At 48.4% G+C, this 13,310-nt stretch overlaps 1 protein-coding gene across 1 annotated transcript in view; it reads right to left on the bottom strand.

The window, feature by feature from the left end:
* VIT (vitrin) overlaps positions 1–13,310 on the bottom strand; it is a 93,834-nt gene that overhangs the window by 1,885 nt on the left and 78,639 nt on the right. Inside the window, exons 12-14 of the mRNA XM_079791890.1 lie at positions 4,342–4,445; positions 2,559–2,785; positions 248–761 (exon numbers count right to left, since the gene is read on the bottom strand). Of these exons, the coding sequence (XP_079648016.1) occupies positions 248–761; positions 2,559–2,785; positions 4,342–4,445 (845 nt within the window). The remainder of the gene's footprint in view (positions 1–247; positions 762–2,558; positions 2,786–4,341; positions 4,446–13,310) is intronic.

The following is a 13,310-nucleotide window of genomic DNA, read 5'->3' as shown; positions in this document are numbered from 1 at the left end:
GACGGATGTTTGCCCAGCCTTGGCTCGGACATTTCCAGGGACACGTATAGGCCCTTGACCGGAATCGAACCTGGGACCCTTCAGTCTGTGGGCTGATGCTCTATCCACTGAGCCAAACCGGCTAGGGCTCTGCTTATGGTTCTGAACATTCTATTAAGTGTTAGACAAAAGCAAGGCATAAGAAGACAGTCCCTTCCTCGTCCCACCGGCCCACTCAGCAGCAGACTGGTCAGTAGGACCAACTCACCCTTGTGATGCGCAGCCATGGCCGGGATTCTGATGTCATCATAGGACCTCCCGTCGGTGATGAGGATCATCAGCTTCCTCTTGTTGGGCTTGGACTCCTTGAAGAGCTGCTCGAGGGCATAGTTGATGGCGGCGCCCGTGCTGGTCCCACCACTCCAGTAGCCCACCCTCTTGATGGCGTTGAGGATGTCAGGCTTGGTGCTGTACGTGTCAAACCCGAACTCCAGCCGCTGCTCGTAGGTGTACTGCACAGCCCCGATGCGTGTGTCCGTGTCTGAAATCTCAAACTCTCTGCTGAGGTTGGCCACAAACTGGAGGACGGTGCGGAAGTTGCCTGTGCCCACGCTGCTGGAGCCGTCGATGACAAAGCCAACGTCGGCTGAGTTGAAGCAGGTCTTGCTGCAGGCCAGCCGGTCAGTGTCACAGACCCGCTTCACCAGGGGCTGCACGCTCTTGTGGAGACTGAACCAGCTCGGCACGCTGAGTGAGTAGAAGCCATTTGTTCTGCACACGGCCTGGAAGACAGAGCGGGGACACCTGCCATGTCAGGGGTTAAAGTCTCCAGTCTGTCTTGATTACCCTAGACCAGTGGTCGGCAAATGGTGGCTCGCGAGCCATATGTGGCTCATGAGCGGCGGTTTGCCGCTCTGTTGACTAATGAGTTTGCCGACCACTGCATTAGGGAAAAACACTTAAAAAACATTTTAATAATGTACTAATGTCTTTAACCTGAAGTCAAAACTTCTGGGTAAGGGTAATGCCTTACAGCAGTGGTCAGCAAACTCATTAGTCAACAGAGCGGCAAACCGAGGCTCGAGAGCCGCAGTTTGCCGACCACTGCCCTAGACCACCAGGGCAGGGAAAAGGCAAACAGACTCGTGTTTGCTACGCTAGTTAGTCCTCCTAACGTTCTCTATGTCGGTTCACCCGGTTTGGCACTCGCTGGGGCAGACCCCTCGTGTTCTCTCTGAACTCACTCCCGCCCCGTCCTCAGCAGGGTCTCTGTGTGGTGGAGAGCCATCCGTTAAGCACTGGCTTTGGCTTCATATTTATGCCTCTGCAGAGTCGTTGGTTCATCTGTGCTGGCAGCCGGCCATACGATTGGCACTGGTGGGCACCAGGCGTGGGAGGGTTAAAGAATGCTTTCGATCTGCTGGGGAAAATGAGACACGCACGAGAGGCAGCTACAGAAATGTCTCCGGAGCAGCCCTGGGCCCAGCGAGAAGGGGCCCCGCATGGGTCAGGGGTTACAGTCCATGCTCTTGGAGAGATTCTCTCATTAAGCCCCCACCCTCATCCTGCAGATTGGAATTATAACCCCTCTGCCATGACAGGACAAACCCAGGGCCAGCTGGGAAGGGACATCCCCAGTCGCTGAGACCAGAACGTAAATCTCTCTGCCTGAAAAACCCAGTCCGTGTCCTCCAGACAACCCTGGCTCCGGGCAAATGGATATTTATTTACTTGTGCCCAAGCTCATTCCAGAAGAACTGTAATGCAGCTGCGAATAAACACGGAGCCACCTGGTTGGTGAGCTCCTGGAAGTGACCGGGCTGGTCTTCCTAGAGAGGAGAATTGCAGACCTGCTGTCGCCGGATGAGCTGGTATAATTCACATTTTATTTAAAACAAGAAATGGCTGAAAAGTGTCCCAAGAAATATTTTAAATTGGTTTATAAGGACCTAAATGGAGTTCATAACGCTTTCCTTGGACGAGGTGACATTTGAGATGGGTGTGGAGGCTGAGCTGAAATCTAGCCGATGGGTGGAGAGGAGAGATTTCCCCCAGGCAGCCTGAGTAAAACCATGGTGGGAGAGAGCAGTGGTGCTGGGTGTGGACAGACACCCGTGGGAGCCCAGGGCCTGTGTGTGGGAGTCACAGCAGATGGGTCAGGAGCAGCGTGTGAAAGCATGATCTCCCTGACCTGGCTCAGTACCACCCTTTCCTTGTTTATCAGAGTGGTTAGCCTGCAGTGTGCCTGCATGCACATGTGTGAGCTGGTGTATGGTGCCCATGTGCCTGCTCATGGGGAGGCTCGCTGGCTGCCTGGCTGAGGTCCCTTGCGCTGTGGAGGAGCCTCTTTGTGGGACCTGGGGTGCTGGTGCTGGCCCCCGCGCCCCCGCTGCTGTGGGGTTTTGCTTTGAGAGGGCAAATCCTGGCCCTAGATGTACTGCTCCCTCACTGGAGACCTCCTGCCCAGACGTGAGCTTAACATTTGTTTGGAGGAACAAGAAACACAGCCTCGATGGCTGTTACAGCTTCGCAAAGGGCAGAGAGTCCTGGCGATGGGTGGGTCTCTGGCAGTTACACACCTTGCTTGCGAAGTTGGGCTCCATCACGTACGGTTTCTCATTTTCCACGGCGCCTTCCATGGTGATGAAGAAAATGTTGATTCCTGACTCTCGCGCAAGCCGTGAAGCTTCCTCCACCTTGTCGGTGGGCCAGCCATCCACCAGCACCACAGCAACGTTGGGAGCAGCGCCCCTGTTTCCGTTGGCTTTGGAAAAGAAGTTCTTGGTCACAAAGGAGATGGCCCGGCCTGGAAGAAAAAGAAAATTCATGCTTGCAGTGATTAACCTTTTGCACTCGGATGTCGAGTCTGACTCGACACGGTTAGCATTAGAATAAAGGAATCAAGGAAAAAGCAAGCGAGTGCAAAGGGTTAGTGATAGGAATAGGTCATAACAGCATAAAGAGGCCCAGAACAACGCTCTCATTCCCTCCCTTGTTTTTTGCTTTGTTTGCCACATTCACTATTTTTAGCTCAGTAGCTTATGCACATTCGCAATGGTGTGCAGCCATCACCACTATCCATTTCCCTCTGCAGTCTCCCTTTAAGCCTTTGACTTCTAATTGTCTCATATTTAAAATAAGAAAAAAAAAAAATAGGGACCAGCAAGGAGGTAAGAAAGACTTTCATGGGAACAAAGAAGTCCCTTTTCTGCCTGGGTGCTGGGAGCCCCACGAAGACCATAAACCGGTCCCATCTTGTTTTCCAGAGCATGGAGTGGGAGGAGCCTACTGAGTGACCGGAGCGTCTGCCTGCCTTCCTGCAGCTTGAGGTGAGCCTGGGGCTACAGGGCCTGCTGGGTGTGGAGGACTATATTCCGGATTCATGGTCCCTTCTGTTCAGTTCCATGCCAGGGGTACAGGTGTGGCTTGCCAGGGCACTGTGAGCACCCACTAAGAGCTGAGGCACTGTGTTAATCCTGTTGCCTATTGGCTGTGTGGCCCCAGGTAGGTCACTACCTGTCTGTGCCTGGATTTCCATGACAACAAACTGCCTCAGCTGAGAGTAACTGTTGTGACTAAGGGAGCCTCCAGCATGCCTTTCCCAAGCACATGTTTTATACTGTCAAGGGTCTCAGGAAATTTTTGGAGTCAGTTGGGGTGACTGTCCCAGTTTGCCAGGACTTTCCCAGTTTCAGCACTGAAGGGCCCATATGCTCCTAGGCCCACTGGGATGACTGGTCACTCTCAGGTCAGCATAGCTGCATGTAGTGAGACAGAGCCCTTAACCTGGGGTCTGTGGGCCCCTAGGGTACTGGGGGTGTGTATACATAAATCCCCTGAAATTATTCAGTGTTTTGTGTGTATAAGTATCTATTTGGGTCGAAGGGTCATAGCTTTCAGGGGATTCTCAAAGGGTCTTCAATCTAAATGAAAGTTAAGAACTACCTTCTTAAGGCTTTAGGATTAATGTCATTACAGCCAATGCTTTTCTGGTTTTGGTCAGCATCCTGGCTCTACCGGCCAGGACAATCTTACCTGTCAAATGAAAGGATGAGCTGGTTACATACGCAGTTGCTACAGAAATGTCTTAGAGATCCCATGTGAGCTGGCTGCTAAGAGAAAACCTTGCGGAGAACTGCTTTCATAACTAAAGCATAACTTCCCTCAAGGCCCAAGGGCCTTTGGCATATGGGTGATGACGATTCTTGATCATACTGAATCCGTGATCATACTTGAGAAATGATAGATACTGTGTGAATCACTTCTTGATGTATTACTATTTTCCTCCTATCTATAATGCCAGAAGACAATCATGTAGAAAGAGAGCCCGGTAGCAAGATAGAATGAATCCGGATCACATACCTACGTTAGACAGCCCTCCTCTCTGGGTGATTTTCTCTATGGCTGCTTTCAGATCTTGGGAATTCATGTGAGTTTTGAGGTTGAATTGGGTTGCAGGGTTATCTCTGAGGAGCCAGAACAAGAAATAAAAATCAGGTGGACAGTTATTACCTGTGGAGGAAAGCAGAAACCATGGCGGATTCTTTCCTGCACACCAAGCATGTCAAACTCGCGGTCCATGGGCCGCATGCCTTGTCTATTTGGCCCATGTTAGCCTTTGAGTTTGACATGCTTGATGTACACATAGAGTGGAAGCTGCTTCAATGAAGTACCCCACTGTGGACAGAAGTAACGGTGAGACGGGAGGATGGGTTCCTCCCACTGTGTGCGAGGAAAGCGGGCTGGCTCAGGCCTCAGGACACATGGGTTCTAGTTTTGACTGTCATTTCTTAGCTGTGTGACCTTGAGGAATCATTTAACTCCTCTGAGCTTCAGCTTCTTCATCGGGTAAAAACAAAGATCATAGCACTCACATTGCTAAAAAGCAGGACTGTTGTCAAGTGGGGTTTTGCAAATGTCAGGATGTTCCCAGGTTGCCCCAAACCCTGTTCTCCAGAAAGAGGATCTCAGCTGCTGGCCACTCCCTGGGTTACCTCTGCACTGGAATGGCATCTTAGTGGAGTCAAGCAAAGACATCCCTTCAGCTTTTTCATGTTGTGGCTCCTGTGACTGGGTGAGAATATTCCAATCTCACCCAGAAGGTCAGCATCTCCTTGATTGAAGCCTGACAAAGATGAGCCCGAGAGGAGCTGGGGTGAATGACGTGGGGAAACAGAAGGGTAATCCTTCTCTAGAGAGGAGCCTCCGTGGGGAAACTCAACAGCCTTGGGAGCAACTGGGCAGGGAGTGTGGCAGACCCTGCATGAGCAGGTGCGGGGAGGGTGCTGCCAGGGGTGTGTGCGCCCACGCCCAGGAGCAAGTGCGGGTGAGCAGTAAAGCCCCATCTTAGGAAGCACCGACAAGGCTGTTGGCAGGGCTCCGTGGAGGGTGACGTCTAAGGTCCCACAGGGCCCCTAGACTCCAGGCGAGCCTGTGCCTGGTTCAATGCTCTGATGCCGCTGTCTCTGACTTCTTTATAGTTTTTCAGTAAGAGTCCCTGCAAATTATGTGGCTGCTCCTGGCTGCGGGTTGCTAAGTCTCCAAGGAGAGAGTGAAGGAGACTTTAAAAAGCAGCCTTATCTCAGTTAATACAATTACAGTGGCTACAACTCGGGACACAGCATCACCAGTGCTGCCCAGCGCCAGTTTATATTGAAATTAAGTTCTTTACACCCAGTAAATGGCTATCCACAACCACTGGCCAGTGTACATATGAACTAAAATTTCTAGATTTGGGGAGAAGCAAAGGCTGTATGTGCTTAGATAAATGCAATCACTGGAAACATCTATATGATCTGGGAGATATATATATATATATGAATGAAATGGGAGCTTTTCTGTTTATGAGTTCATTAAAAATGAAAAACAAAAATAAAGTAAAAGCAGTATTTCCACAAACACCAAAAGTAGATCCAGGAAGAAGCAGCTTTAGACAGTTCCAGATTGGAATTCGAAGGGGCCACGGTGGATGGAGCATTCGTGGTTCTTCAGAGGACCTGGTGCTGCTGTCACCAGGATGCAGCCCCCGGGACCCGGGAGGGGACAGTCTGCCCCCCTCCCTCCTTCCCTAGCTCCATCCCTGTTTGCTGACCTTCCTAGTTAGGTCAAGGTGGCCTGTCAGAGGAGAACTTGTAAAGGAGCTGGAAAGATGACCCTCTGTCTTCCGTTGTATTAGTAAGTACGAGAGGCATGGGCTGGTTCTTAGGCAAAACCACATCAGCTACCTTCAGGGAAGACTAAGGAAAGTTGAAAACAAGCTCGACCGAGGCGGACGTTGGGCAGAATCCAAAGAGGTGCAATGCTACCAGAGGAAAACCAAGTTCTAGTTTAGGATTAAATTAGAAAAACAACTACACAACAAAACAGAGGCAGGTGGGCCAGAATGAGAATGATGCCTCTTCTAAAGGGCCTGATTTTGTATTTGTAATTTCATGTTATTTTTCCTTAAAGGAACCCCAAATTGCATGCGTTTCAGGGTCCCTAAAGTCTGGATCTTCCCTTGGTGACCAAAAATAAGAACTTTTTCAGGGCCTAAAAGAAAAAGTTGAAACAACAAAAAATAATATTGGCTACAAAATAAGAAAAGGCAAAATTGATATTTACATAAGATATATGTAATTGTTTACCAAATAACACTATATATACTTCTTTAGTTGTAAAAACTTTAACTCATAAAACTTTAATTGTATTTGAAAATGATTTGTGGGCTCGATTTTCTCACTTTGAAAGATTTCCTGAGTGTGTCTGATGATTGTGAAGAAATCATACCTAATTATAATTTGTATTGCTCATAGACAAATAATTTAAAAAGCAAAAATATAAAAATTTCTTTAAAAATTTTTTACAGAAACACAGTATTTAAATGTGGAACCTAATCGCCTAGTCACATCCATGGTGTTCCCCCAGAACCCTGTGCCGAGGCTATGTTAATGTTGATCACTTTGTAGAGCAATTGTTGATTACCTGTCTCTTTCCTGTTCTACATAAACAATGGGGTGTCTGTTTTTTTTGTGGTAGTTATCTTCTGTGAAGTCACTGTGAGCATCAAATTAGCAAATACTGAGCCATTGCTCCCAGGGGAGATACAAGGCTAGGTTCCTGTGGGCCTCTGGTTACAACATTTGCATCAATAGATCAATACAGAAACTTGATTGATGTATGTTTCTGTTTGAAGAAACCTAATTTAATATATGTTTCTTACAAAAAATTAATTATATGGAATATTTCTATATAATAAAACACTAGCTGAGAAGGGTTTAACATTTTCCTGACCCTAGGTAATGTTTACACAATATCTTTGGCTTTCTGCCTCACAATGCCATCCACTATGCATTTAAAAAAAATCAGCTGTCATTTCATGAATTTATAAGTTCAGCCACTTTATCATAACTTTAACATGTACTATTGATGTTCTAGAGCAGACTCACATACAGAGCAGCAAATATCCTTTCTTTTTTTAAATGTATCTTTAACATTGAACTTACAATCAACAGCGCTATAACTCATACTTAAAAGGAAACTTATCCAACACTTGTGTTTTCCCCATAAGTACACCACAACCTTCTTGCACTTAGAACCCTAGACTGGGGGTCATTGTATTTATTTAGTTTTTAAAATTGATATTTAATATTGTATTAGTTTTAGGTGTACAATGTAATGATTTGATACAAGTATACACTGAGTGGCCAGATTATTATGATCTCTGAACGCATAATAATCTGGCCACTCAGTGTGTGTGTGTGTGTGTGTGTGTGTGTGTGTGTGTGTGTAATATATATATATTAGAGGCCCGGTGCATGAATTCGTGCATGGGTGGGGTCCGGCCAGCCTGGCCAGGGGAAGGGGACATGGGCAGTTTGCTGGCCTGCCTGCTGGTCGAACTCCTGGTCGAGGGGACAATTTGCATATTAGCCTTTTATTATATAGGATATACAATGAGTGGTCAGATTATTATGCGTTCAGAGATCATAATAATCTGGCCACTCAGGGTATATATTGTGAAATGATTACTGGAATAAGTTTGTTGAACATCCATCATTACACATAGTTACAATTTTTTTTTCTTGTGATGAAAACTTTTAAGGTCTCTTAGCAACTTGTAAGTATATGGTACAGTATTGTTAACTATAGTCACCATGCTGTACTTTACATCCCCGGGACTGACTTATGTTATAACTGGAAGTTTCTACCTTTGACCACCTTCACCCATGTCATTAGGGGCCATTTTAAACAGTGAAATTATCATCAGAAAAGCACAAAAATGCAAAAAATGTGGCACTAAACAGGCTGTGAAAAGAACACTTGTTTACAGTATGAGCTGCAACAAGAAAGCAGAGCATTGCCTTGTTTGACCTCAGCTGGGAATGTGTGTGTGTGTTGAAAGACTCAAAAACTTCCCCCTCTGTGCGTGTCTACAAATGAACAGGAAAGTACCTCAAGTAATTGATTTTGGAGTTACAAATAAATTTTAGGGAGTAGGTGTTTTTGCAAATATGGAAGCTACCTGAGAACAGACACTATGTCTTAGTATTTCCCACCCTAGTGCTTATCAGACAGGGGTAATGGATAATTGTGCAATCACTAAGAAAGGAGGCTCATATGTCCCCTCCTCTCTTGGATCATCCCGGGTGGAGTTGAACACTCTGCCTTGAGCTCCACGGATCACACTCACTCTCTATGACATCACTGAGGTAGATGAATCCATCTTCAGAGGCAGACACATGAGCTATTCATATGACCAATGAATAGATGCTTTTAATTTTATTTAATGTTATTTCTTTAAAAAATATTGCCTTCCATACTAGATGGTGAAGTCCTGAAGAACAGACTCTTTATCACATTTATTTATTTAGTGTTATTGGATTGAAAGGTTGGATCAGAGGGCCTCAGAAACTCTTTCCAATTGCTAAACTGATGATTAGGGGCAAAACCACAGCTCATCCCCCAAGGGACTTAGAGGCAAATGTGATCAAACCACTTAAATGAATTTTACCTCATTATCCCCTGCAAATGGCAGAGTGTTTAGTACATGGGAAACACTCAATAAGTCTTTATTAAGCTGTAAGGCAATCCTACATAATAAAATGGTAATATGTAAATTACCATCACTCCGCTACGCCCACGATTGGGCCAGCAGGAGGCGCAGGGGGCGGGACTCAGGGTGGCCGGGGTAGCTGATTGGGCCAGAAGGACGCTGAGCTCGCGGCGCCTCTGGCGCCGCGAGCTCAGCGTCTGTACCATGGCTGCCGGAGGCTTTCGGAAGGCCTGGGGTGCCTGCGGACAGCCAGCCGGACAGGTCCCCCGCGATCAAAGGCCAAAGCGGGGGACCTGGCCGCCTGTCTGCTCCGGCGCAAGGCCTTTCGAAAGCCTCCGCAGCGCCGGAGGCTTTCGGAAGGCCTGGGGCGCCGGCGGACAGCCAGCCGGACAGGTCCCCCGCGATCAAAGGCCAAAGCGGGGGACCTGGCCGCCTGTCTGCTCCGGCGCAAGGCCTTTCGAAAGCCTCCGCAGCGCCGGAGGCTTTCGGAAGGCCTGGGGCGCCGGCGGACAGCCAGCCGGACAGGTCCCCCGCGATCAAAGGCCAAAGCGGGGGACCTGGCCGCCTGTCTGCTCCGGCGCAAGGCCTTTCGAAAGCCTCCGCAGCGCCGGAGGCTTTCGGAAGGCCTGGGGCGCCTGCGGACAGCCAGCCGGACAGGTCCCCCGCGATCAAAGGCCAAAGCGGGGGACCTGGCCGCCTGTCTGCTCCGGCGCAAGGCCTTTCGAAAGCCTCCGCAGCGCCGGAGGCTTTCGGAAGGCCTGGGGCGCCGGCGGACAGCCAGCCGGACAGGTCCCCCGCGATCAAAGGCCAAAGCGGGGGACCTGGCCGCCTGTCTGCTCCGGCGCAAGGCCTTTCGAAAGCCTCCGCAGCGCCGGAGGCTTTCGGAAGGCCTGGGGCACCGGCGGACAGCCCGCTGGTGCACCAGGTGCATGATTAAATCATGCACTGGGCCTCTAGTTAAATCATAGGAATGAATGATAAGTCTTTCACCTGCAGACTGTGGCGGCTCTCGGTACCAGAGCACCTGGTGTATGTGTCCTTTTCAGGATATATGGGCTGGTGGCCTGACACCCTAGCCTGGCTACTTTTAAAAGTTCAAAGAGCTATGCCATTACGTTTTTATATAAATAACCTTTTAATTTTATTGCAAGATCTTATTAAAGGAAACCACTTTTTTTTTCCCCCCTTAGCAATATCAAAGCTTTTTCTTTGAAAATAAGAAAAACAATAAACACAAAACAAAGACATTTATAGCTCAAGGAGAAAATATAAAATTGTGTTATGTTTGAAAGAAGAGTTAGGACTAATGAAGAGACATTGTGGAGATCCAGAATTTGGCTGTGCATATAAAGGGATTATTTGTGCAATAGAAAACGATTACCCTGCAAGTGTTCAAGAAGAAAGAACACCTGTAGGAAGTGGGCACAGGTGATTCCTAGCAAGGCTTGGGGGCCTGATGGTAGGGAATTGGGGCTGTTGGTCAGTGTTTCCAGACCTCCCTGATCTGACTCACTTGGGACATTAATTAAACTACATGGGTTACTAGGCCTCCCGGAAGAAGCTCCGTTCAGTAGGTCTGGATGGGGTCTGGGAATATTTTCTTAAGGGATTCCAGTGAATCTATCTCCAGGAATGTGAGGAAGCCCTGGAGTCTGACCTCTGAAGACCCTTTCAGTCCTAAGGCTCCCATTTGGTTAAAGTCCCAGAGTCTACTGGTTTGCTCCATAACACTTTTAGTTACACGAAATGAGCTTCTCAAATGAATTTTTATGCCAGTAGAGACATATCAACTAATCATATTCCCTATGGCAAGAACCTTTCAAAATAGTTTCCTTCAAGAAGACATCAACTTAAGGTTACAATAAAATAACCTAATTATATTTAATTTTCTTAATGGCTAAAATGTGGTGATTTATGGAGTTAGTCTGAGATGAACCGTGCCTATGTTCTAGGGCAGTGATGGCGAACCTGACACGCGTGTCACAGCACTGACACGCGTAGCCATGTCTGATGACACGCGGCCGCTGAGGCGGCCGCATGCCGAGGATGAAATATTTGCTGCTCCTGAGGATGAAACATTTGCGAAATAATGTTTTTTCCTCAAAGTGACACACTACCCGAGTTATGCTCAGTTTTTTGGTGAAGTTTGACACACCAAGCTCAAAAGGTTGCCCATCACTGTTCTAGGGTGTCCCTGGTGCCCAAGGACATGCCAGCAGCTGTAGGTTGGGTGGCAGACTGGCTCCTGGAGGCAGAACCTGGCTGAGATGAAAATGATTCTGCCCCAGGCTCTCAGAGAGCTGAGCAGTATGGCCAACCCAGTGGCCCCTTTTGAAAAGATACTGGCCTTTCTCACATTTCCCAGGATCAGAGATGGAGAGCAGGGACTTATAACCAAATTTAGTTTTAGATGAGTGCTTTTTAAAATTAGTAACAGTAATTCTACCCATCCACCACCTGCATGCCTCTTCCTGCAGGAGGAAAGGCAGGGGTGCAATCTGCTGGCCTGGGAGGAACTCGGGCTCACTAACCGTGTCTGTAACCGTGTCCTAGGGTTTGGAAAGTGCTGACCTGCTGGAGGCAAAGACCAACAGTAGTTAGCATATTAATGCAGAAGTCCCACTAGAAGGCTAATGGACTGATATTCAGCAGGGCTGAAAATCAGCATAATAATGCCCTGCTGTTGGCCAAATGGCTCAAGGCATGCCCCCTAACCTGATAATCCTTTTACTGTTTACCAAACTTTACCTTTGATATGCCTGTTTGCATTCCTAAAGGGCAAATGTGTATTCAAGTAAATAAAAGCAGATGGGACCAAGTTTTCAGGTTAGCTTCTCAGCTAGAGGGAAGTTATCCTCCTGGCTCCCCCATGATTTCTAAATTCATATTTCTTGTCTAGTGTTTTCATTTGTGCGTCGCCCCTTTCTTCAGATCCTGAATCCTAGCTGTGCTGGTTGTGGCTTCACACTGGGCCAGGGAATGTCCTGGCAGCAGAGTTTCCTGAACTCATCTGGTCACATGGGTATTCTGACTGTTGTTCTGAGTGAGGTCTGAGATCTGCCTTTCAACAGCCTCCGGGATGCTACTGTGGATCATGCTTTGAGTAGCAGTGTTTTGGATGCTGTAAGAATCCCAAACATTAGCAGTGGAGCTGCCAGTGACGAGAGGAGGGGAGGAGAAGAAGGAGTCCAGAGGAAAAGAAAGGCCAAGAAAAAAGGGAGGGGGTGAAGCTCCTAGGGCCCTCCAGAGAGGTGGGAGGGCCTGGGAGTCACCTGAGAACAGCACAGGCCTGAGGAAATACTTGTGCCTTCATTCTCTGCTTGCGTGATAGAATCACCTGGGGAGTGCTGAAGAGTAGTGATGCCCCACTCGGGAATTGACTTAATTCATCTGAGGTTTGGTCTGGGCAGTGGGATTTTTCAAAAGCTCCCCAAGTGGTCCTAATGTGTATTGGGGTGATCATCTACTTCTCTTGGGTCTGGAGATCTTGGGAGAATGATCCCAGAGGCCTGGGATAAGCCCTGTGTCTGTGCAGAGGGAGTCCAAGGGGAGCCCTTGAGTGGAAGTGGAGGAAGTCAAATGCAGGTCCTGTGGTATTTGTACCTGTGGGAGAACTGCATGCTGGGGAATAGAAAAAGGATACGACTTTTGTGCAAATTGTATCCCCAGCTCACTCAGCTTTGAGATTGTCCCTGAGGAGTTGGCTCAAGGGTTCGCCTGCCTGTCTCAGAGGGGAGGGAATGGCACAGTGGGCCTTTGCTAGTGCCATTAGGCCCTGGAGAGCCCCCCCCCTCCCCCCCTGTTCCAGGCAGAAGACAGGCAGCTGCTCTGGGGTTCTGGTAGTTCCTGTAAAGGTGAGGTAGGCTGAGGGGGAAAAAATAGCACTGTGGGGGTGGAGTGCGGAGAAGCCTGCGTTCCAGGTGGGCGCTGCCACTCTGTACCAGGAAGCTGGGCAGTGCCCTCCCTCTCAGCAGTTGGTGATTTTCAGCCTTGGCTGGAGGTTGGAATTACAGATTAAAATACTGACTTCTGGGTGTTTGCCAGATTCTGTTTGAATAGATCTGGGGTGAGGCCCAGGCCTCAGCATTTTTAAATGTGAAGTCAGGGCCCAGATGGTCCCGCCCTGCCCTGAGGTCCTGTGGTCCTGGCCCCCACCTGCTGTGTTTCATGCCTGGGGCCTCCCACCTGCTGAGGATGCAGATTCTAGAGAATGTGACAGAATGGTCCTCCTTGCCGGTGTATTCGATTCTACATCTGTTGTAACAAATGACTATAAACTCAGTGGCTCAAACAACAC

The sequence above is a fragment of the Cnephaeus nilssonii genome (assembly GCF_951640355.1).
Source record: "Cnephaeus nilssonii genome assembly, chromosome: 15".
In the NCBI taxonomy this organism is placed as follows: Eukaryota; Metazoa; Chordata; class Mammalia; order Chiroptera; family Vespertilionidae; genus Cnephaeus; species Cnephaeus nilssonii.
The sequence above is the reverse complement of the archived record's forward strand: the minus strand, read 5'-3'. Positions and strand labels throughout refer to the sequence as shown.